This window comes from Saccopteryx bilineata, chromosome 2 (genome assembly GCF_036850765.1).
Source record: "Saccopteryx bilineata isolate mSacBil1 chromosome 2, mSacBil1_pri_phased_curated, whole genome shotgun sequence".
Classification (NCBI taxonomy): domain Eukaryota; kingdom Metazoa; phylum Chordata; class Mammalia; order Chiroptera; family Emballonuridae; genus Saccopteryx; species Saccopteryx bilineata.
The window spans coordinates 353447308-353472010 of record NC_089491.1 but is presented as its reverse complement, the minus strand read 5'-3'; the positions used below and the strand labels follow the sequence as shown (position 1 = coordinate 353472010).

At 38.7% G+C, this 24703-nt stretch overlaps 1 protein-coding gene across 3 annotated transcripts in view; it reads right to left on the bottom strand.

Annotated features, from left to right (window-relative positions):
• Positions 1-24703, bottom strand: part of AATF (apoptosis antagonizing transcription factor) — a 187217-nt gene that overhangs the window by 77476 nt on the left and 85038 nt on the right. For all 3 annotated transcript variants that reach the window (XR_010729484.1, XM_066262813.1, XM_066262812.1), the window contains exons 9-11: positions 13478-13545; positions 11545-11625; positions 3278-3349 (exon numbers count right to left, since the gene is read on the bottom strand). Coding sequence is in view for 2 of the 3 variants with exons in the window: in XM_066262813.1 (XP_066118910.1) it covers positions 3278-3349; positions 11545-11625; positions 13478-13545 (221 nt within the window). In the remaining variant the exon portion in view is untranslated. The remainder of the gene's footprint in view (positions 1-3277; positions 3350-11544; positions 11626-13477; positions 13546-24703) is intronic.

The window sequence follows — 24703 nt, the reverse complement described above, 5'->3', positions numbered from 1 at the left end:
AAGTAAAACTGTCATCATCTACTGATGACATGATACTATAAATAGGAAACCCTAAAGTCTCTGGCAAAAAACTACTAGATCAGACAAATGAATTTGGGAAGGTGGCAGGATATAAAATTAATATTCAGAAATCAGTTGCATTTTTATATACCAACAATAAACTGTCAGAAAGAGAAATTCCCCTTCACTATTGCAACAACAAAAAATAAGTACCTAGGAGTAAATTTAACCAAGGAGGTAAAAGACTTGTACTCAGAAAATTATAAGACATTGAAAAAAGAAATCAAGGAGCCCTGGTCGGTTGGCTCAGCGGTAGAATGTTGGCCCAGCTTGTGGAAGTACAGGATTCAATTCCTGGCCAGGGCACACAGGAGAAGCGACCATCTGCTTCTCTACCCTTCTCCCTCCTTTCTCTCTATCTCTCTCTTCCCCTCCTGCAGCCAAGGCTCCATTGAAGCAAAGTTGGCCTGGGTGCTGGGGAGGGCTCCATGGTCTCTGCCTCAGGCGCTAGAATGGCCCTGGTTGCAATGGAGCAATACCCCAGATGGGCAAAGCATCATCCCTTAGTGGGCATGCCAGGTAGATCCTGTTGGGTGCATGCAGGAGTCTGTCTGTCTGCCTCCCTGCTTCTCGCTTCAGAAAAATACAAAAGAAAAAAAAAGATATCAAGGAAGATACAAACAAGTGGAAGCACAAACTGTGTTCAAGGATAGGAAGAATAAACATCAGTACAATGACTATACTACCCAAAGCAATCTATAGATTCAATGCAATTCCTATTAAAATACCAAGGGGCCAGGCAGTGGCGCAGTGGATACTGGGACGCAGAAGACCCAGGCTTGAAACCCTGAGGTCACCAGCTTGAGCCCAAGGTCGCTGTCTTGAGCAAGGGGTCATTTGGTCTGCTGTAGCCCCCCTGTCAAGGCATATATGAGAAAGCAATCAATGAACAACAAGGTGCTGCAATGAAGAATTGATGCTTCTCATCTCCCTCCTTTCCTGAGTGTCCTTATCTGTCCCTGTCTCTCTCTGTCTCTGTCACAAAAAAAAACAACAACCAAAAAAACCCAACAATGCCATACTTCACAGATCTAGAACAAATATTCCAAAAATTCATCTGGAACCAAAAAAGAACCCAAATAGACTCAGCAATCTTGAAAATGAAGAACAAAATGGGAAGTATCGCACTTCCTGATATCAAGTTATACTACAAGGCCATTGTAATCAAAACAGCTTGGTATTGGCATAAGAACAGACATACATATCAATGGAACAGAACAGAAAATGCAGAAATAAACCCATGTCATTATGGTCAATTGATATTTGACAAAGGAGGCAAGAGTACACAATGGACAGTCTCTTTAATAAATGGTGTTGGGAAAACTGGACAAGTACATGCAAAAAAATTAGATCACCAACCTACATCATTCACAAAAATAAACTCAAAATGGATATAAGACTTAAATGTAAATGTCACAAAACCATAAAAATCTTGAAAGAAAACATGGGCAGTAAACTCTCCAATACCTCTTGCATCAATATTTTTGCCAATATATTTCCATGAGTAAGTGAAATAAAGGACAAAATAAACGGGACTATAACAAACTAAAAAACTTTTGCACAGCAAAAGATACCATTAACAAAATAAATAGACAACCCATACAATGGGAGAACATATCATATTTGCCGATACATCTGATAAGGGGTTTAATAACCAAAATCTATAAAGAACTTCTAAAACTCAACATCAGGAAGCCAATTAAAAAATGGGCAAAGGACCTGAATAGACACTTTTCCAAAGAGGACATACAAATGGCCAATAAGCATATGAAAAAATGTTCAACGTCACTAATCATCAGAGAAATGTAAATTAAAATCACAATGAGATAACATCTCACACCTGTCAGAATGGCTCTCATTAACAAATCACCACACAGCAACTGCTGGGGAGGGTGTGGAGAAAAGGGAACCCTCCTGCACTGCTGGTGGGAATGTAGACTGGAGCAGCCACTGTGGAAAACAGTATGGCGTTTCCTCAAAAAATGAAAAATGGAACTGCCTTTTGAACCAGCTATCCCACTTTTAGGAATATATCCTAAGCATCTCAAACACTAGTTCAAAAGATGATATGCACCATGTTTACTGCAGCATTGTTCACAATAGCCAAGATCTGGAAATACCCCAAGTGTCCATCAGTGGACGAGTGGATTAAAAAGCTGTGGTACACATACCCAATGGAATACCACGTGGTAGTAAAAAAGAAGAAAATCTTACCTTTTGTGATGGCGTGGATGGACCTGGAAGTTATTATGCTAAGTGAAATAAGCCAGGCAGAGGAAGAGAAGTATCACATGATACTTATATGTGGAATCTAATAAACATGGTGAACTGAGGAACAGAATAGAGGCAGAGGAGGGGTCACAGGGAACAAAGGGGCAGCTGTCAGAGGGAAGGGGAAACGAGGGGACAGAATCAGAGAAGGCAATGGGAATAGTGAAATTACATATACATAACACAAAGATACACACAACAGGAGAGTAAATCCCAGAGGAAAGTTGGGGAAGAATTAGGGGGAGGGGGGCAAAGGCAATAAAATGGGGGGCACATTGTTGGGGGATGAGGGTGTTAGGGTGTTATATTTAGTGGGACACCTGAATCTATGTTAACATAAATTTAAATTTTTAATTAAAAAATGTAAGTAATCTTTATAAAAATATTACATTATAGTAGATTGCCAACTAATAAATATAGAAGGAATTATTTTTAAAATGGTTGTCTTTGGATCACATTATGAGTATACATTTCTATTTTGTTTCAGCTTTATAAAATGAGCAAGTACTTCTTTTATAAAATACTTTTAAAAACTACCCTCAATAGCAGTCTGAACAAACACAACATAATGCATATCTCTGCAGCCATTTTTACAAGGAGAGCATATGCACAAACGCTCAAAACATCAATCCAAGTGTATGCGCTGTCTTGACCAGTCTGTCCTAGACAAGAGCTCAAGTGCTCTAAACAGGTACTGAAGTTAAAAACAAAACAAAAACGCAAAACAAACAGAAAACTCCCAGAGGCAGCATGGAGATGAATGGAAATTTTGTCTTGGTTTTACAGTAATTATGGGAGTAGAGAGATGTGACAAAGACCGTTGCTATGATGCCAATGACAAATGGTTAACTGATAAGAAGAAATGGAGAGGGCGACAGGCTGTAGAACAGGTCAATATCAGGCTGTCATGAAGCCATTTGAGACACATAATTAATCTATTACTCACCTGGCATCATCATTCATTGTGGTATCGTCAATAGGTGCCATGAAGCTCAGTAGCTTGCTAAGGACATGAAACCTAAATAAAGAAGGAAACAGGCAGCAACATTAGTAACTATTAAACTAGAAAAAGAAACACATTCTGTGAGCCAACAAATGAGAACATATCACAGGAACATCTGGCTTCGGAGTTGAACAGGGAACTATCATAGGCATGCAACACTCACAACTATAGAACCCTTTTTCCTTAATGTGACAGGAGAAAAGTCTGGTAACAGTACATTGTAAATGAGAGTAGTTCAACATAGAGCCATTTCTATCACAGCCCCTCAAAAAGTAGATACAGTTTGCCCTTGAGAAATATACTAACCCTTATACATTACTCCAAAGACAATGAAGTCTTGACTACCCCATTTTCCATCTCTAAATCTATCTTAATTTTTCTTTGTATTTTTCGTAAGTGAGAAGCAGGGAGGCAGATAAACAGACTCCCACAGGCACCTGACCAGAATCCACCCAGCATGTCCACCAGGGGGCGATGCTCTGCCCATCTGGGGCGTTGCTCCATTGCAACCAGAGCCATTCTAGCACCTGAGGTGGAGGCCATGAAGCCATCCTCTGCGTTAGGCCAACTTTGCTCCAGTGGAGCCTTGGTTGTGAGAGGGAAAGAGAGAGATAGAGAGGAAGGAGAGGGGGAAGGGTGGAGAAGCAGATGGGCGCTTCTCCTGTGTGCCCTGACCAGTAATAGAACCCGGGACTTCCACACGCCGGGCCAACACTCTTATCACTGAGCCAGCCAGCCAGGGCCTATCTTAATCATTTTTTTGTCATTAAAGCTACCTACTGGCAGTAGCACTGGCAGCGAGTAGTGTAACACACAAATGTGATACCTTACCTCCACCATCATTCACATCACTCACTATCACTGGTTCCCTGAATCAGAAGTCTTCTAGAATTCCACATAATTTCTAGTCAATAGTTCGACTGGATCTTTCATTCCCCCCATCTTCAAGTGAATGAGCACAACTGAATAGCACAACTCCAGTCAAGGTGTTATAGAAATTTAAGTTACATCACCTCCATTTCTTGCCAATAGAAAAACGGTATTTGTTTTTTTAATATTTTATTTATTTATTTTAATTTAATTCAGTTTTTCTTTTTAGAGAGGCAGAGAGAGAGAGAGAGAGAGAGAAGGGAGAAGAGCAGAAAGCATCAACTCTCATATGTGCCCTGACCAGGCAAGCCCAGGGTTTTGAACCGACGACCTCAGCGTTCCCAGGTCAACACTTTATCCACTGCACCACCACAGGTCAGGCGAAAAACGGTATTTTGTATAAAAGTTTTGAGATTCTCTGGTGAAAGGGGCTGAATATATGACCTAATATAGACTAAATTATACCAAAAAAATTCAATGGAAATACCTCTTTCTGTTCATTATTCAAAGAGGAGGCTATATTGACAATACACATATAATAAAATTGTAACCAAAAATAAAAAACAACTTGGGCAAAACACTATACACATGCCTGACCAGGTAGGGGCACAGTGGATAGAGCATTAGACTGGGATACAGAGGACCTGGGTTCGAGACCCCGAGGTTGCCAGCTTGAGTGCGGGCTCATCTGGTTTGAGGAAAAGCCCACCAGCTTGAACCCAAGGTCGCTGGCTCCAGCAAGGGGTTACTCGGTCTGCTGAAGGTCCGCGGTCAAGGTACATATGAGAAAGCAATCAATGAACAACTAAGATGTTGCAACGCACAATGAAAAACTAATGATTGATGCTTTTCATCTCTCTCCATTCTGTCTGTCTGTCCCTGTCTATCCCTCTCTCTGACTCACTGTCTCTGTAAAAAAAAATAAATAAATAAAAATTAAAAAAACAAAACACTACACAAACAAAAATCTGATATTTCCATGTGTATTGTTTTAAGTTTTAAAAACATTTTTACACATATCAAATATTTTATTCTCTATTGTACCACCCACAGTTAAGCCTCCCAAATTTTTTTTTTAACAAATGAATTTTACAATAATGATAAAGTTTTCTTCATTATAAGGTAATAAAAAAGTATAAATTCATTATAGAAAATTAAGAAAACAATACAAAGCACACACAAAAAATGCATAACTAGCCCTGGCCGGTTGGCTCAGCGGTAGAGCGTCGGCCTGGCGTGCGGGGGACCCGGGTTTGATTCCCGGCCAGGGCACATAGGAGAAGCGCCCATTTGCTTCTCCACCCCCCCCACCTCCTTCCTCCCTGTCTCTCTCTTCCCCTCCCGCAGCCAAGGCTCCATTGGAGCAAAGATGGCCCGGGCGCTGGGGATGGCTCCTTGGCCTCTGCCCCAGGCGCTAGAGTGGCTCTGGTTGCGGCAGAGCATCGCCTCCTGGTGGGCAGAGCGTCGCCCCTGGTGGGCGTGCCGGGTGGATCCCGGTCGGGCGCATGCGGGAGTCTGTCTGACTGTCTCTCCCCGTTTCCAGCTTCAGAAAAATACAAAAAAAAAAAAAATGCATAATTCCTCTACCTAAAAACAACTGTTAACATTTTGGTTGGTTATGTTTGTTTTACATAGAGATCCTGCTATATATTATATATAAACAATTCTGTATCTTCTTTTTTTCACTTAGCATTGTAAGCACTGTCCATAATCAATATCTGAATAGCTATATACAATTCCAGTAGTGGGAGTACCATAATACATTTTATTTTTGAATTTCTTTTTTTTACTGAGAGAGAGACACACACACACACACACACACACACACACACACACACGAAGGAAGAGAGATGAGAAGCATCAACTCACAGCTTCTCAACCTTAGTTGTTCATTGATTGCTTTCTCATATGTTCCTTGACTAAGGGGATCCAACCAAGCCAGTGACTCCTTGTTCAAGCCAGTGACCCCGCACTTAAGCTGGTGAGCCCACGCTCAAGCTGGATGATCATGCAACCTCAGGGTTTCAAACCTGCTCCTCAGCGTCCCAGGCCAATGCTCTATCCACTGTGGTCAGGCTTATTTTTGAACATTTATATTGATTGCTTCCAATTCTTCATTTTTTTATAAGATGTAAAAACAAAATCTCAAATTTGTTTTTTTAAATTATCTCCTGATTATAAAAAATAATAATTATTATAAAAAGAATCCAAACAGAAATGTACAGAGGACTGACAAGCCCACTCTAGTCCAATCCTACAGAAATAATCATGTTGATTAAAACCGTTAAGTCTGGTTGAAGCACATAGAAGACAAATATAAATTTAATACATTTTGCACATAAAAATGAGATTGCAACATAATTAATATTCGGCATTAAACTTTTTCCACTGAATCATATATAACAGTATATGTTCTTTCATAGTTGCAGAATATTCTGTTGTGTCAATATAATTTATTTAACTTTCCATTGATGCTCCTCCTTTAAAAATCATGTTAAAAGTGAAGTGAAGATAGCCTGACCTGTGGTGATATAGTGGATGGAGCATCAGCCTGGAACACTGAGGTTGCTGGTTTGAGACCTGGGGCTTGCCTGGTCAAGGCACTTGTGAGAAGCAATTACTATGAATTGATGCTTTCTGCTCCCTCCCCCCACTTTTCTCTCTCTCAAATTCAATAAATGAAATCTTTTTTAAAAAAAAATTGAAGATAGTTACACATAAATAACTATGTTCATATATTTCTATGGGATAAATTGTGAGATGTAAAATTGCTGGTGAATTGAAAGGCAAACATATTTAAAATTGAAAACTGAGTCAAAATGCCCTCCCAAAGGTTATGTCTGTATGTGAGAGCATAAATATTTACCTAACCATTTTAGTTAAGTATAAAGCATAAATACTGTTAATAAGTATATTTTAATATCTTTAGGTTTCACCAAACTTCAGTATCCATCTAAAAAGTGAACAGTATTCTTGGCTGTGTCCAAAGACAGGTTTAATTCACTTTTTGGACAAAGACTAGAAACTATACTCTATAGTTGTAATGTCCAATCCAGTAGCCACTGGCCACATGTAGCTACTGAGCACTTGATATGTGGCTTATCTGAACTGTGCTATAATTCTAAGATACAAACCAGATGTTGATGGAGTGGGACCAAAAAAAAAAAAAGTAAAATATGTAATTAATAATTTTTAAAACAATAAACTGTTGAAATATTTTTGATATATGGGGTTAAAATGAAACATTAAAATTAGATTCACCTGTTTTATGTTAGTTTTTCAATATGGCTACCAGAATATTTACAATTACATACATAATATATATTTTTATTGGATAGCACTCCTCTGTAGAATACCTTTACACTGTAATACAATATATTCAATAACTTTTTTTTTAAAGAGAAGACCTTGGATTTTATTTATTCATTTTTAGAGAGAGAGGAGAGAGAGAGAGAAAGCGAGAGAAGACAGGGAGGAGCAGAGAGGGCGGAGCAGGATGCACCAACTCCCGTATGTACTGGACCAGGCAAGCCCAGGGTTTCCAACAGGTGACCTCAGCGTTTCAGGTTGACACTTTATCCACTGAGTCACCACAGGTCAGGCATTTATTTGTTTTTGTTTGTTTGTTTTTGTGACAAGAGAGAGAGGGATAGATACAGACAGTCAGGAAGAAGAGATGAGAAGCATCAATTCTTCGTTGCATCTTCTTAGTAGTTCATTGTTTGCTTTCTCATATGTGCCTTGACGGGGATGGGGGGTGGCTACAGCAGAGTGACCTTGGGCTTCAAGCCAGCGACCTTTGGGCTCAAGTCAGTGACCATGGGGTCATGTCTATGATCTAGCACCCACTACTCAGGTGGCCTCATCCCTGACCCTTGCAGATTCATTTCAAGCCTCTGCCAAAACAAATTAGTTGCAGCTCCCCAAATATCCATGCATATTCTCAAGATGCATTTTTACAAACATTATTCTTTTTGGCCTTTCAGTGGGCTAACTGTTGCTCATCTGCTCAGGGTGAAGTGTGGATGTTGCACCTTATGGAAAGTCTTCCTGAGCAGGCCACGTTCCCCCAGAGTGAGCCAGGTAACCCCTTTACCAGGACGATCTCTTCCGTGGCAGATCCCAGACAGTCTCACTTCCTGACTTACTGTCTGCCATACTCTCCAGACTACACACTCCTCATGGCAGAATAGGTGTTACCCCACTCCTAATATGGCTTCTAGAACCTCAGCGGAAAACTTTCTTCTATTTTAATAAACTGTTTCTTGTATTTTATTTATTTATTTATTGTATTTTTCTGAAGCTGGAAACGGGGAGAGACAGTCAGACAGACTCCCGCATGCGCCCGACCGGGATCCACCCGGCACGCCCACCAGGGGGCGATGCTCTGCCCCTCCGGGGCGTCGCTCTGTCGCTACCAGAGCCACTCCAGCGCCTGGGGCAGAAGCCAAGGAGCCATCCCCAGTGCCCGGGCCATCTTTGCTCCAATGGAGCCTCGCTGCGGGAGGGGAAGAGAGAGACAGAGAGGAAAGAGAGGGAGAGGGGTGGAGAAGCAGATGGGCGCTTCTCCTGTGTGCCCTGGCCGGGAATCGAACCCGGGACTTCTGCACGCCAGGCCGACGCTCTACCACTGAGCCAACCGGCCAGGGCTGCTTCTTGTATTTTAATGTTTAGCCCTGTTTAAGTAGAATGTCTGTCTCCTGCTTGCCTGTTGACAGAATAAGATGTCAAATGCCTCTGGATTTATGGGGACTTATAATCTCAATTACTATCAAAATGCTACAAAAACAGAAGTATTACTGCTCACAAAAATTAGGGAATATTTAAAAATGAATATGAAGCTATAAAATAATTTTTATAAGCAGTATATATAATTGTAGTGACACATAACATCTGATGAAGTTTAATAAGGTTTAATAAACAAACGTAAGAAAAGTAGTTGCTATCAAAATAAAATCATATTTTATTTTTTTATTTTAACCTGATAAATAACTATTCTGATAAGTTTATTCTGATTTGGGGAAAAACAGACCCCTAGTTCTAAGTTATTTGCCATGCTCACTTCTCCAACATTTGTCCAAATTTCTTTATCTGTGTCATGTTTAGACTTACAGGCATTTCTCATGACCTGATGAGGATGTTCATTTTACTGTCATATTCATCCAAATGATACTGACTAATGTCTACAAGGCATGACAGTGGACAATAAGGTTGAAATTGTCTTAAAGGATAAAGCAGCACAATTCTTGTTCTCAAGGGATACACAACTATTAGCTACCTGCCCCATAGTTTTAAAATTGATAACAGTAAAGTATGTAGAAAAGGCATATTTCCCTCCCTCAATTTTTTTGAAGAGCTTATATAAATGTTTACAATAGTAATGCAAATAGGTGCAAGAAAAACTAACACTTTTGAATGCTGACTATGTACCACATTTACACATTATTTTAATCTTCAAACCAAATCTATAAAGTAGGGATTATTATCTCCATTTAGTAAATGGGAAAAGTGCCCTGGCCGGTTGGCTCAATGGTAGAGCGTCGGCCTGGTGTGCAGGAGTCCCAGGTTCGATTCCTGGCCAGGGCACACAGGAGAAGCACCCATCTGCTTCTCCACTCCTCCCCTCTCCTTCCTCTCTCTCTCTCTCTTCCCCTCCTGCAGCCAGGGCTCCATTGGAGCAAGGTTGGCCCAGGCGCTGAGGATGGCTCTGTGGCCTCTGCCTCAGGCGCTAGAATGTCTCTGGTTGTGGCAGAGCGATGCCCCAGATGGGCAGAGCATCGCCCCCTGGTGGGCATACCGGGTGGATCCCGGTCAGGCGTATGCGGAAGTCTGTCTGACTGCCTCCCCGTTTCCAACTTCAGAATAAAAATAAAAATAAAAATAAAATAAATGGGAAAAGTGAGTTCTAGAGAATAAAGAACAATTAAATTTACATAGTGAGACACAGCCAGAATTTGAACCTAAGTCTTCTGATTTGAAATCCTGGGCTCCTCCGTACAGAACACATATTGCCTCATAAAGCTATAATTTTTAAAGCACAGTATTAGAGAAAAATCTGATCTCAAAATTAAAGAATAAGCTTGGGCCAATTATAAAGTACCATTACTAACTTTCTTTTTAAAGTTTATACAGGGGTAGACAGTGTAGAAGAGACAGGTATAAATGAGGCATACATATGAGCATGGAGCAGGAGACAGGCCCAGCCTTGGAATAATGATAATGGTAATAATAGCAACAAATACTTATATAGTGTTTACTATGTTCCTGGCACTGTTCTAAGAGCTGTGCGTCTACTTACTCTCGTAATCTTCACAGCAACCCTGCAGGTCTGTACTACTGCCATCCCCATTTTACAGATGAAGACACTAGCACAGAGAGTTTAAGGGTCTTGGCCCAAAGTAACTACTAGTCGATGTCAGAGCTGGGATTCAAACTCTGACAGTCTGGCTCTCGAGTACATGCTCTTAACCACTACTCTAAAAAATAAACCTGGAGAGATATAAAGACTTGGAAATTTCAACACATGAAAAAAGTTCATTTCTGCAAAGTTAAAGAAAAATAAGCATTTCCTAATGAATTTTGTTAAATAATCAAACAGGTTCATTAAAGTAGTTGTAAAATCTGCTTCTCTGAAGGTATTTAAAAGTGAGATAGATCCACATATGTCCAAAGGGAATTTAATGACAGGCAGGCTCTAATAAGGATGTGAGATTAGCTACCTGCCTAAAACTGTCCTCTAATACAATGAGTTTAAGATTTTTTTTTTCAATGTGCACCTGAATTATAATTGTTTCTTTGACATGGAAGCTTTGTGTGAATGATACTATGTAATATATATAATTACAAGGACTCTAAGTCTAAAAGCATAGAAATGTCACTTTCTATTCTCATTCCTTTTTTTTTAATCTGCATATTTATAAGGCTTCTTAAAGAGATCACAGGGTTGAGGGCTTTCCTATAGTCAGAAATTTCTCAGTTATCTCATAAAAATTCTATTTCCCATCTCATTTAAGCACACTGTTAACAATATCTGGAATCTTTACTTATATCTTTTTAGAATTCTGTATATCTTTATATACACATATAGCATCATGAAATGAATCAATATAATCCTATTCTAAATAAGACTCCAAAATAAAATTTTTATATTGTTCTACAGAAAGCACTTTTTAAAACTAAGACAATTTCAACAGAGTCAAAAAAAAGTCCCACACAGCATTTCAGTTATTCTTCTGATCCTTAAAAACAGAATTATCAGAATAGAAAAATGACACAAAAGATAAAATGCAAGAAAAGAGATATTAACATAACGTTAAATTTTTTTCTAAAAAGCAACTCACCGAAGTTTCCTTCCTTTGCTGGCTTTCCTATCTACTTTCTTGTGGATTTTGCTTCGTAACTTCTGGATTGCAAGCCACTGCCTGGGAAATTCACAAGCCATGTTATGCATCATCACTAACAGAAATAGTTATATGTATTGACAAATTGGAATTTTTCCCACTAACAACCCTGCAGAAAGAAATCATCAACCTACATTAAGTTCCTCGAGATAGTCTGGGGCCAAAGCGACTAATCAATTGAAGAGGATTTGTGCAATGGTGAAAAAAACAAATGGCAGCTGGGAAATTCTATGGCAAATTTGGTTAACAATGCTCTTTAGTATTTGGAGTTGCTGTGACAAGCACTAAATCCACTAGTCTGTAGAGAAACCCATCAAATTGAGTACAGCTGCTTGGGTTTGCTTTTAATGTTTAGCTGTGCAGCAAGTTCTAGTACTAATATTGCAAATGCTGTGTGGTTTAAAACACATAAATTCTTCAAATCTTATTTTACCTTTGTTAATATTCAACTGCTTTTTCTTGTGCTTTCCAATTTTTGCTAATTTTCAAAATAATTATCCACTACTGACACCAGTCTTACAGTTATTTTATTTGTTTTTTAATTTAATCTGTAATATTTCAGAATGTACTGCTAAAAGGTAAGGGCTCTCCTCCCCAACCTGTAATATAATCTCAATACCACTGTCATACCTAAAAAAAGTTAACAATAATTCTTTACTATCAAATATTTATTTGGTCAGTCTTCAAATTTCCCAGATTGTCTCAATGTTGACAGTTTGGTTTGAGTTAGGATCCAAACAAGATTCACATATTCTGCAGTCATTGTAGATTAAAAAGAATTAATGTTTCAAATAAAAGATATTAGGGTAAGAAAATCTTCATAAATTGCTCAGATGAACAACTGTAAAAAAACAAAGAAGGAAAAACAGCAGCAGCTAGTCATCTTACCTGATTTATACAACAAAAACTCAACATCAGGGGGAAAAAAATCTAGGGAAATCCAATTACTGTAATCTTAATATAATCTTAATTACCATAATCTATTTTATTGTAAAGTGAGATAAATGTACAATATAATCACCACTTAAATACAATTTGCTCTATCACATTAAATTTATAGTGAACAGCTCTCTATAACATTCCAGAGAGACAGAAAATACCAACAACATCCTAATCCTACCCTAAAATTCAAATAATGTTTTACTCAAATAAAATTATTTCGTCAACACAGATTTTTCACTGCATTCTCCGCATGCATCTCTGCACAGAATCCCATTCTGGCACTTGCTGCTTTTGTTTCCTTTAATGCTTTTGCAAATTATGGCTCATGGCTATTTAAACGTACACTATTCATTAGGTAGCACTCTAAACGCCCTTTTTATTTTCCAACCACAGGATGAAGCATACACACAAGAGCCTTCCTTCACTACTTTACATTCTACCCTGACATCTGGGTAATGCTGCCACGTTCCATTTTTAATTGTGCTGAAGCTTTTACTGAAGGGGTGGAGGTCTAAATTAGGGCAGACTCTAACAAAGCAGATTCGACTCTGAGCAAGGAACCTGTTGTGCACAGTGCCACATCTGACAGCTGAGAGCACACATTTGAGGTTGCTTTTTATCCACTGGTCAGAGACTGATACAGATGCAACCACAACCCAAACCAGAGATCAGAGAGCATAAGGACTTTGAAAAACAAACCCTACAACAAATATATATAGATGTTTTATCATCTCTTATTCAAACAGTACTTATGGCAATGGAGGGTAAACAATTAGGGTTGCCATCACTTTGTCTTTCTAGCTCTTTTAATCTTACTCAACTTTTATAATTATAGGGCCAATCATTGCCTTAGAGGCAGAATTAAGGGGAATCAAAGAGAGAAACTATTATGTAGGCTGCTTGCATAGACAGAAAACCGTATCTAAATTACCTTCCCATGGCCACCTGATCACTGGGATCCAATGAGCTGGTCTTCCGTTCTATGAGTTCTCGAAGGAGCTAGGGGAAAAAGGAAAGCAACTGATTTATTTATCGTCTTCCAGCACCAATTAACTTTAAAAGTACACAGTAGGAATTCTGAATGGCATAACAACATCTCTAAAACTACAATCAATAAGGGACAACCCAGTGGCAAGAGCATGACTGAATTCCCATTAACCCTTTCATATTTATATATCTTTAAAAAGGTGGCTATAGCAATAGCAGAGAATAGAAGTTCATTTGGAAGACTTATTGTACCGCAGTTCATTTCAAAAGAATCAATGAATCTGCAACATTCCCGTCACTATTTTTATGATTAGTTTTGTCCACCTCATCGATATCAATGGAGAATCTTTAAAAGGTCAGGTGGGAAGGGCTGTGTGGCACAAGGAAGATGCATCAGATTCTCACCAATAGGATAATGGTACATGGTTAACTTCTGACCTATACCCTCCAACAGTCAGGAAGGTCTCCCTCAGGCAAAGGCCTTTATTACATATAATTAAAAGTGTGGACTTCATTCTCCTGCTTTCCATAGCCAGTACTCCATGCTGCTGACCAGTAAGTGATTTAACCATATATGACACTGACACGTTCACAGCCACAATCATGTTAAGAGGGAACTTAAAGAAAGATGTATGTGCATACTGCAAATACAACACAGAAAACCAGTCTCTCATCCTATACAATTAACTCCATGTGAACTCTAACCTACTCTCCTTCTTAGTCCTGGGCAGTCCACTGTGTACAATCAAATCTTAATCTATACCTTTCACTCAGACTTAAGCATTTGCATTGGATCTTAAAGTCTTGAGGGAAGAGAACGGATTTAAAAGTTAAACATTAAAGAAGGAGAATTTTAAATTACAATAATAAACCTGCATTTCCCTCTCCTGTGCAAGTGCTATATGTATGCAGGGAAACAGCAAGAGAGATTAAAATTCCAAAAATCTTCTGAGAGAAATCTAAGAGGAGACACCAAAATACACCAGTTCCTGCTAATCATCTGTCAATAATACAGATTTGACTTTAAAACTTGTTTCTTTACAAAAATAAGTAATTGTTTTGTAAGAAAGGCATGGTAGCAATACATAGATATTTCACCAAGTTAAATAGCTTAAGTCTGTGGGAGAATAGAGAAGGAGGAATAAATTCCTATGAAAGTAGACCATGCTCTCATTTTCATTTGTTTATGTAAGCACGCACTAGAAGAAGTAAAACAAATTTATAAAAATATTAATTTCCATACAAGATGAATCTTTATTGCAAAAGGGAAAAGGATATCTCAAGTGCAATTATAAAACCGCCTGTGATACTTTTTTCATTTGCTATTCTGGACATTATTACTACAGCAATTATGCTTAAAAAATGCGGGGACCAGAGGCCACTGGTTTATTATCACTAGAAAACAGCAAGCTATTTCTCTACCCTGTTTATCTGATTGATTCCCAACATCTTTCTGGCAGCCAATCTATCAGTTTATCTCTCCTACTTCATCACAGTCACTTCTGGCAGCTAAATACAAGATCCAAATCCAGTGTTACACAGACAGACGACACAGTAAACCTGTGTAACACTGCTACTTGGTAAACAGCTGCCCCGTAGGCTAAGCCAAAATGGGCTTCTGGTCTCCAGTCAATATGCTGTCAAGAGCAAGGCTGGAAGGGAGGAGGGGGAGAGGTTAGTAATAAAATATTTTTTAAGATAAAAAGATAAAGAAAGAAGAAAAAGAGAAGAAAAATAATGGAACAACTGCATCTCACTGCCCTTACCTTGTTCAGTTGCTCCTGGTTTTCCTAATCATCTCTGACCCCTGAGACTGGGGCTGTCATGGCCACTGGGAGCAAGTCCTCATGGAAGGCTGCCCCAGCACAAAGGGGTGATCCTCTGGAAGAAAGCCCCATATGCCCTGCCCGGAGGCTGAGAATTGGAGCTGCACAACCGCAGTGGATTCATTACACTCACAGTGGCCTCCAATTCAAACACCAGGCTGCTGCAGCGTTTACTTTCCAGCATATTCTGACCTATTCTGGGTCACATTTTTGCCACCCAAGTGTCTTGTGCAGCTATTCTTAGTCATTTGTGATTAGAAGGTCTATCTGGCTGGTTTACTGAGTCCAGCATTTCAGAAGATCCTGTTGTGTGCATGGTAGGAGTAAGACAGTAGCAAGAAAATACAAGAAAACTATTCCCGTGGCCATTACCATTTCCCACAGCTATCCCTATCACTAAGTTTAAATTTAACTAGGAAAAATGCTTTCAAAAAAGTTGTAGAAAAAAATGAAGCATTAGGGGTATTGCTAGAGAATTTAATTTTGCTTCTCAGTTAAATTTTTATAGCTGAACTTTTTGAACAAACTTTTCCATTAAAATTCAAATTTTGGTTACAGTTATTGGAGCTTTTAATTCTGACAATGGTGACACAATATTTGTAATTTTCTATGTGACTTGGGAAATGGAGAGATGTATAAAATATTTTTGTTCTAGCCTGTTATAATTCCTCCAGAGAGTCAACTCAGAAAGGCTTATTGTTTCTCTAGTTCTAGGGAAAAATCATAGATGTAGTTAGGTTTCCAGGTCAGCCCACAGAAACCTATTTAACCCATAACACATACATGAGGAATAGCACCGCTAGTACTACTCAGCACCTAATCAGCATTTATAATACTTTGCCTAGAAAAATGCATGCCAGAATCAGTTAAAAATGGCAGATTAAACACATTAGTTTATCTCTTCTCCCTTCTCAAGCCCTCTAAAAGACAGTAGAGGAATAAAATAAATGTATTAACCCACAAGAAAGAAGAGAAAGGGAGAGCTAATGAGAGCAGATTTTCATAAATTTTTCAAAGACAGGAGATGGAGGAGTAAAAGGAAGTTATCACTCAAGTGCCCGAAGGGAATAAAGGTGAGGGTGGAGCTAATTAGGCCCACAGAAGCCCTGTGAGGATGAGCCCTTGGAGTGGCAGTTACCATGAAAGGTGCAGAAGGGAGGGGACAGAATTACTGGGCCTTCCCCATTATCCCACACAGCCAAGTGACTAACCCTCTCTTACCACCTCCTCTCACTGGGGAAAAAGGAGGCTTTTATTCTATGGAAAAACTGAGCTCCAGAAGCTCCAGACTGATAAATACGAGGTGCAGAAGGCTGGGATGAGGTATACGGGAAAGGGCTATGCTAATCTCTGGGGCCTTCTGCCTTTTTCCCACACCCTATACACAGAACACTAGGACCCAGATACAAAACTGCCGAGGCAGGAAACTGCATGGCTGATCTCCGTTCTCCCCAGGAAATAAAACTTCCAAGTTCTGACATTATAGGATATTCTAACCAAAAGAGGTAAGTTCACAACACAATTACAAAGAGCCAAAAAGTACGGTCAGATTTTGGAGATACTTCTGAACGCCTTCCTCTTAAATATGAAGAGACAGTTAAGGATCAGCAGCATCTGAGGAAAGCCTCAGGCACAGACCAAAACAAATAGAAAAAAGGGACTCAAGAAAGGAATGCGGAAGTGAGAGGGGTAGGGAGGACCTTAGATGGAAGGGAGGGAGGCACGGATGAAGGGAGGAAGGGAGAAAAGAAGGGAGGGGTGGAGGAAAAACTTACAACACCCTCAAATAAGTGAACTAAGATACACTTCCATAACAACAGGATGCTGAGAAACAGGAAACTGAACACAAAGAGAGAAAATTTTAATTTTCAATAGGACTGGAAGATAAACATATGAAAATCTTTCAAATATAAAAGAGGGAAAAGGAGATATCCCCTTCCTTATTTGTGAGAGAAGAAAAACATCTGGAAGGCAATCCAGAACATCAAACATCTGACTATCAAAGGCTGGGAGAACATTACTTAAAAAATAATAAAAAATTCCCCAAATCAAAGGACAGGAATGAGTCTACAAAGATCTAGTACAATAAGTGAAAAAAGATTTTTTCCCACAACGCATCATCATGAAATGTGGAACACTAGAGGCAAAGAAAAGATCCTAAATGATTAGAGAAAAAATAGGTCACATATAAAGAAGGTGACCTCATGTCCTAGTTTACCCCAGTGTCCTGGTATACGCCTGTTGTCCTTGTATTCTTTCAGGTGAGCACCTCAAGTGTCCCAGTTTTGATAATAAATATGCAGTCACCCTACCTACTAAGGAATAAAACTCTAAATGAGATTAGACATCTCAATAGCAACAGCAGATACCAAAGGAGATATGAGCAATGGACATCTGAGCAACGTCTTCAAATTTTTGAGGAAATTGACTTTCAATCTCAAATTCCATACACAGCCAAAGTGTTAACCAAGTATGAGAATTACATGAAGACATTTTCACACATGCAAGGACTTAACAATTTACTTTCCACACACTTTCACAGGAAGATGTGCTTCCATAAAATGAGAGCATACAGCAAGAAAGAAAAAGATGTTAAGAAACAGGTATAATTCAGGAAAGAAGCTAAGGCAAGTCTCAAGACTTACAGATGGCAGTGGCCCAGGGAGCGGCTGTTCCGGGACAGAACAGAGCCCGGGAACTTGAGGAGGAAGGTCACGAGGGGCAGAAGGAGAGGGAAAGTGACCGGTTATTATATATACTCAAGGCATTTTGAGAAAATAGAGGAAAATACCAAGAGATACATGGAAAACAAAGCAAATTGTTTTAAAACAGGCAGTATTAGCTCTAAAAAAAACCAAACTTGTAAGGAAATCTAATCACAGTAAATTACTTGTGAACGACATTCATTTAGTCACAAGTGCTAACACTGACTAGTTTTCACAAAACTGTGACAATAATACACCAAGAGAATGGAGAACTAAGATGATTTAATAAATGACTAAAATTGATAAATGAACAGTAGTATATATTATTTTAAAATATGCAAGTAATTAGGGAAAAACCTGCAAATATGGTTAATTTTTATCCTATGGGACTTCTTAGCACCCTAGTATTGCTAACATTTCTTAGTTAATGGAGAACCCAAGAAGAATTTGTCTGTATTAAAGCAGCATTGCCCAGAGAAAAAGAATATAGGTGTTTCTGGAAAATCTTCCCAGTCTGCAAATTCACACTGAGAAATTTTACAATTCCTACAGAAGAAAAAGGGGCAGGAGGATTGAAGAAATGCTGATTAAAACCCTCAGGAATATTACTGTTTTCTAAATATGGCAACACACTAAAATAATACTAATGACATTTATTTTATTTGCTGCAGATAATGCCAAATAATTGTTAACATATCTGATATAATTCACTTACAATCAGTCCATTCAAAATGCATATAATTTAGCGTATTTTAGTAAATTCAGAATTACGCACTTATCACCATGTTTAATTTTGGTACACTTTCATACCCACCCATACCTATTAGCTGGCATCCCCAGTATACCCTAATCACGTGCCCCCATGACCCTAAACAACCACTAATCTTTCTGTTTTATGAGATGTTCATTCTGGACATTTCATACAAATGGGATTACACAATAAAGCCAGCCTTTTATGACTGGCTTCTTTCATTTAATGTGTTTCCAAGGTTCATCCATGTTGATGCTGTCCATCCATGTGTCAGTACTCTGTTCCTCTTTATGGCTGAATAATATTCCATTATATGGGTACAGCATATTTTGTTTAACAATTCATTGGTTGAGGGACATTTTAGTTGTTTCCACTTCATGGTTATTATGAATAATGCTGCTATAAACATTCATCACAAATTTTTGTATAAACATATGCTTTTATTTCTCTAGGGTATATACCTAAAAGTGAGCCACTAGGTCCATATAGTTACTCTATGTTTAAAATTGTGAGGAACTTCACCTGCCTGTTTTCCAAAGTAGCTGCACTTTACACTCCCAGCAGTGTTTGACAGGTCCAATTTGTCTACATCCTTGTCAGCACTTGTTATTATCTGACTTTGATGATAGTCATCCTAGTGGATGTAAAATATCATCTCATATTTTTATGGTTTTGCTTTGCATTACCCTGATGGCTAATGAGGCTGAGTATCTTCCTGTGTTTACTGGCCACCTGTATATTTTCTTTGGAGAAATGTTTATTCAGATGCTTTGCCCATTCTTTGGGCAGTAAGTGACACTGGACAATCTCACCTTTATAAAGCACTCTTTTCTTGGAATCTTGGAGACACCTCCATTGCTTTATTCCATATTCAGCCAGCTCCTCTACCCAAACATTAAATGCTAATATTCTTCAAGAGTCAGTTCCAAGCTTTCTTTTCTTGTCACTCCATATGCTTTCCCCTAGAGTTTCATTCTATTCTCAAGGCTTCAATGACCTAGGAGTTGCTCCTGGAATTCCTTACGTTCAATATCTAATCTATCTCCAAGTCTTATTATATGTAATCCACTAACTCATTAATCAGTCCATTTTTCCTATCTCCACTGCCTATACCCTAATATAGGCTATTATTTTCTTTATTCATCCTGTAAATATTTATTGGGTAAACTAGAAAAACAATAAAGAATAAAACAGACATGGTCTCACCTGCATTAGTATAATTTCCTTACTAAAATTTGCTCTTGCCCCTCCTCCATTTTGCTCTTCTCATTATAGTCAGAGTAATATTTTCAAAATGCAAATATGCCAAAAGACAGTGCTCTTATTGCAACCTTATTAAAGGCCCAACACAGTCCTGCCCTTTATCTACCTCTCTAGTTGGCCTTCTACCCCTGCACTCCAGTCTCACCAGCATTTTCTCTGTACCTAAAATGCTCCTAGGCTCACGCCCACCATGGAGCAATTTTGCGCACATGAGCTGCCTGGAACATGTCCCCCTAACCATTACCAGCATACATCCACTCCTCTACTCATTCATTAAACCTCAGCTTAATCATCTCTTCCTGAGGAAAACCTTTCTTATATGCACCCTCTACACACATACACCCTATGTTTTTGTTGTACAGGGGAGTCTTCGGGTTACAACACAGTTCCATTTCTATGACAGTGACTTAACCCGAATTTTGGTCTAAGTTGAAACATACCCTAGTCTAAGTCACTTACCTATCCTAACACAGTTGTAAAATCATAATCTAGAACATAAAAACACAACTAAGCCACAGAAAAAGGAAAAGGACATAAATATACTGTACTGTACACTGCACTGTAGAACAGAAAAAAATGAGAAAAAATGAGTGTGAAAAAAAATTCCTTACCTTTATACCTGTAATTGGCTTGTACACTGGAAGGGACATTGCAAGGTGGGAGAGAGTGACCTATTGGGACGAGGAAGCTGGAGAGGCAGGAAAACCTGCAGAAGGTGCTGGAGATACTGGGTCACAAGGGGCTGATTCCTTTACATGCTCTAGGATACGAGTTACTGCGAATTCTTTCACCACATACAACCAAACTAGTTCGCCCACATAGTCTGTAAGTATGATGTGAATGGCTTAAGCCAAAACAGGTCTCGACTCTTTTAAGTTCTTATGGGAGTGAGCGTCGTAAACTCGAAATATCCTATGTCAAGACTGCTGTAACCTGAGGACCCCTTGTGCTTAATTTACATGTTATTAGTGAATTAATGTCCATTTCCTCCACTAGCTGACTATATGCTTCACAGAAAGCAGAGTACATCTGACTGTGCTCATAATTCTATCCCCTGCACTGGCCTACTGAAGGAGCTCAATAAATATAATATATACATGGGGGGATTATTTCTGGAAAAAAAGATCATTTTTTTTTGTTTACTTTATACACATACACACTCCTTTTTGGTATTAAACAACAGTAATTACATAATACCCTGACTCTAATGCAGAGTACAATTATCCATGTAAGCAACTGAGGAACCTACTTGTTTTTGTTGTTACCATTATCAGCAATTCCTCTTCCCCAAACAATAGTCTCCTTCTGATGTGTCTTACATTGGACCTAGAGAACTATGTGGTTTAAGTGGATGAGAATTATCTTTTTTTTTTAAAACATCCCAAGGGTAGTTGAACTTAAAAAACAAAAACAAATGCTATTTAACCCAAATGAATAAAAAGTTATTAAAACAGTTCTCATTCTTTTACTGTTAAAATAATGTAGGTCTATCCTCCCTCTTGGGTCTCATTTCCCAAAAAAAAGTTGATCTTCTCAGGGAAAAACAAGAAGAAACAGATGGTTTGTGCCTCCTCTAACCACTCCCCCATACCCTAACCCTTTCTGTAGTATCTTTGAGTTGGTCCTTTTATTTTATTTTATTTTTAATTTTTTACAGACAGAGAGAGTCAGAGTGAGGGATAGACAGAGACAGACAGGAATGGAGAGATGAAAAGCATCAATTATTAGTTTTTTGTTGCACATTGCGACACCTTAGTTGTTCATTGATTGCTTTCTCATATGTGCCTTGACCATGGGCCTTCAGGAGACCGAGCAACCCCTTGCTTGAGCCAGCGACCTTGGGCCCCAAGCTGGTGAAGTTTTGCTCAAACCAGATGAGCCCATGCTCAAGCTGGCGACCTAGGGGTCTTGAACCTGGGTCTTTCGCATCCAGTCCGACGCTCTATCCACTGCACCACCACCTGGTCAGACTATTTGTTTGTTTTGTTTGTTTGTTTACAGAGACAGAAAGAGTCAGAGAGAGGGATAGATAGGGACAGACAGACAGGAACGGAGAGAGATGAGAAGCATCAATCACCAGTTTTTCATTGCAACATCTTAGTTGTCCATTGATTGCTTTCCCATATGTGCCTTGACTGTGGGCCTTCAGCAGACCAAGTAACCCCTTGCTCGAGCCAGCAACCTTGGGTCCAAGCTGGTGAGCTTTTGCTCAAACTAGACGAGCCCATGCTCAAGCTGGCAACCTCGGGGTCTCGAACCTGGGTCCTCTGCATCCCAGTCTGACGCTCTATCCACTGTGCCACTGCCTGGTCAGGTGGTCCTTTTATTGTAAGAAAGGTATCGTGGCATTTCTGCAATAAAGATCTGCATTAATTTCAATATCGTGTTTTCTATTAAATATATTTTATCTATGAAATAGGTTTGTTAAATCACAGTTGCAGGCTCCCATTTCCCAAGATCTAATACTTCTAGATATGAGTTTTCAATTACATGGGTATGTGTGCTGCACAGTTCAATATAACTGTGAATATCTGCCAATGACTTGGAATAATGCTGTGACTTTGGCATCTGAGATGGGTTTTGAATTTCAGCTATGCCCCTGACTAGCTAAACAATTTGGGACAAACTATTTCACCTCTTTGAGACTCAGTTTCCTCATCCATAAAGTGGTAATAATTGTATCTCATAAAGTGATTTGGGATTTTAAAAGATGATAAAAGTAAAGCATTTAGCAGAATGTTAAATATTCATTCAATAAATAGAAATATTGTCAACATCAAAAAACACTGCAATTACAAAACCCCATTTAAGACAAAAAAATTCATCACCTTCCACAACTAAATTATTAGAGCTGCTAACAATGAACAAGTGCAATAATTCAATTTTCCTTTCTATTGATTTCAATAGTAGATAACAAGATATGAAATGAAAGAAAAGAAGAATGGGAGAAAATATAAAAAGCAGAGAAAATTCATAAAAATAGTAAGTCAGTACTCAAATAGTATGCTATTATGTACAGGACTTTTCTAAACTAGACCTTGATAATTTGGAGCAAAAGTGATCTTCTCCATTATCACTTATTCTGTTTGAACAACTGACTGCTATTCCCTTTCCATGACCCCCACCACACTCTGATCATCCAGTTCCCTGGACCTAGAGGCCTCCTCCTCAATTTCATCCTGGCTAAAACCCTATCTATCCTTCTTTGAAGACCTCGATCAAATGCCATCTCCTCCTCCCTGAAGCATTCTCTAATTCTCCCAAACTTTATTAATTCCTCCCTCTGAATTCTTTAATGCCCCCTCACTAAGCCTTCTGGTTGTTTATATTATATCATCTGTTGCTTGGCTGTAGGCTTCCTAAGGGCAGGGTGTAGACCAGGGGTAGTCAACCTTTTTATACCTACCGCCCACTTTTGTATCTCTGTTAGTAGTAAAATGTTCTAACCGCCCACCGGTTCCACAGTAATGGTGATTTATAAAGAAGGGAAGTAACTTTACTTTATAAAATGTATAAAGCAGAGTTATAGCAAGTTAAAGCATATAATAATAATTACTTACCAAGTACGTTATGTCAGATTTTCGCTAAGTTTGGCAGAATAAATCTATAAAGTAACTTACTATAGTTAAATCTATCTTTTTATTTATACTTTGGTTGCTCCGCTACCGCCCACCATGAAAGCTGGAACGCCCACTAGTGGGCAGTAGGGACCAGGTTGACTACCACTGGTATAGACCGACTCAGAATCTCACCTCCCACAGAACTCTGCATACTACCTTGCATATAGTGATTACGCAATAATATTTCTAAAATGTAACTTAAGTAGCAAGCAGTTTTCTAGATTTTGTGATAAAAGGGTGAAAGCACCCAATTTCTGCAATGGCAAGTACAATATTTACAAGAAAAATAATAAAGGGAAGAATGGAGGGGAATAGAGATGTGTGAATAAAGTCCAAGTGTATCTTTATACTGAAGTTACAAAAAATAAGAAAACGTACAGCTAGAGGCTACCACTGAAAAAAGTCAGCCTAACTGCCTCACTGCCCTTGGTCTTTAAGGATTTGATTAGTTTTTCCACTGTCTGATTCAGCCTCCCCTCTGAAGTTAGAGCTAAGGCCTGTGGTTTGGAAGGGATGATAAATTCATTCATTGAATAAAGTAACACTTTCCTCAGCACAAGTTCTAAAATATTTCAAAGGCCATAATATTTCACTAGGCTTGGCCATTTGGATTAAAATTTATTAGTCAAAACAGGAAACTTTCTCATCACATCCCATATATTCCATTAGGCATGACATATAGTGCCTCCCAATGTCTAATTATTAACTAGAAGTGTAAGTAAATCATTATCAGTATTAAGATTTGATGTGTGAAGACAGAGTAAGAATTGGGTGATGCAAACGCTAAGGAACTTCTTTTTCATCAATTTGCTTTTCTTTTCTTTTTCCTACAAATAAAATGAATTTTACAAGGACTAAGTGATTGCATTATTCCATACCAAAAGTAACAATTTTTTAGAATTTCCAGTATTCTGTCCCCTAGACATCAGACACATGTCCTGGTATGCATCTTTCTTTCTTCTATCTTTATAATAAAGGAGAGGGGTTATATATTCTTTGGGACAC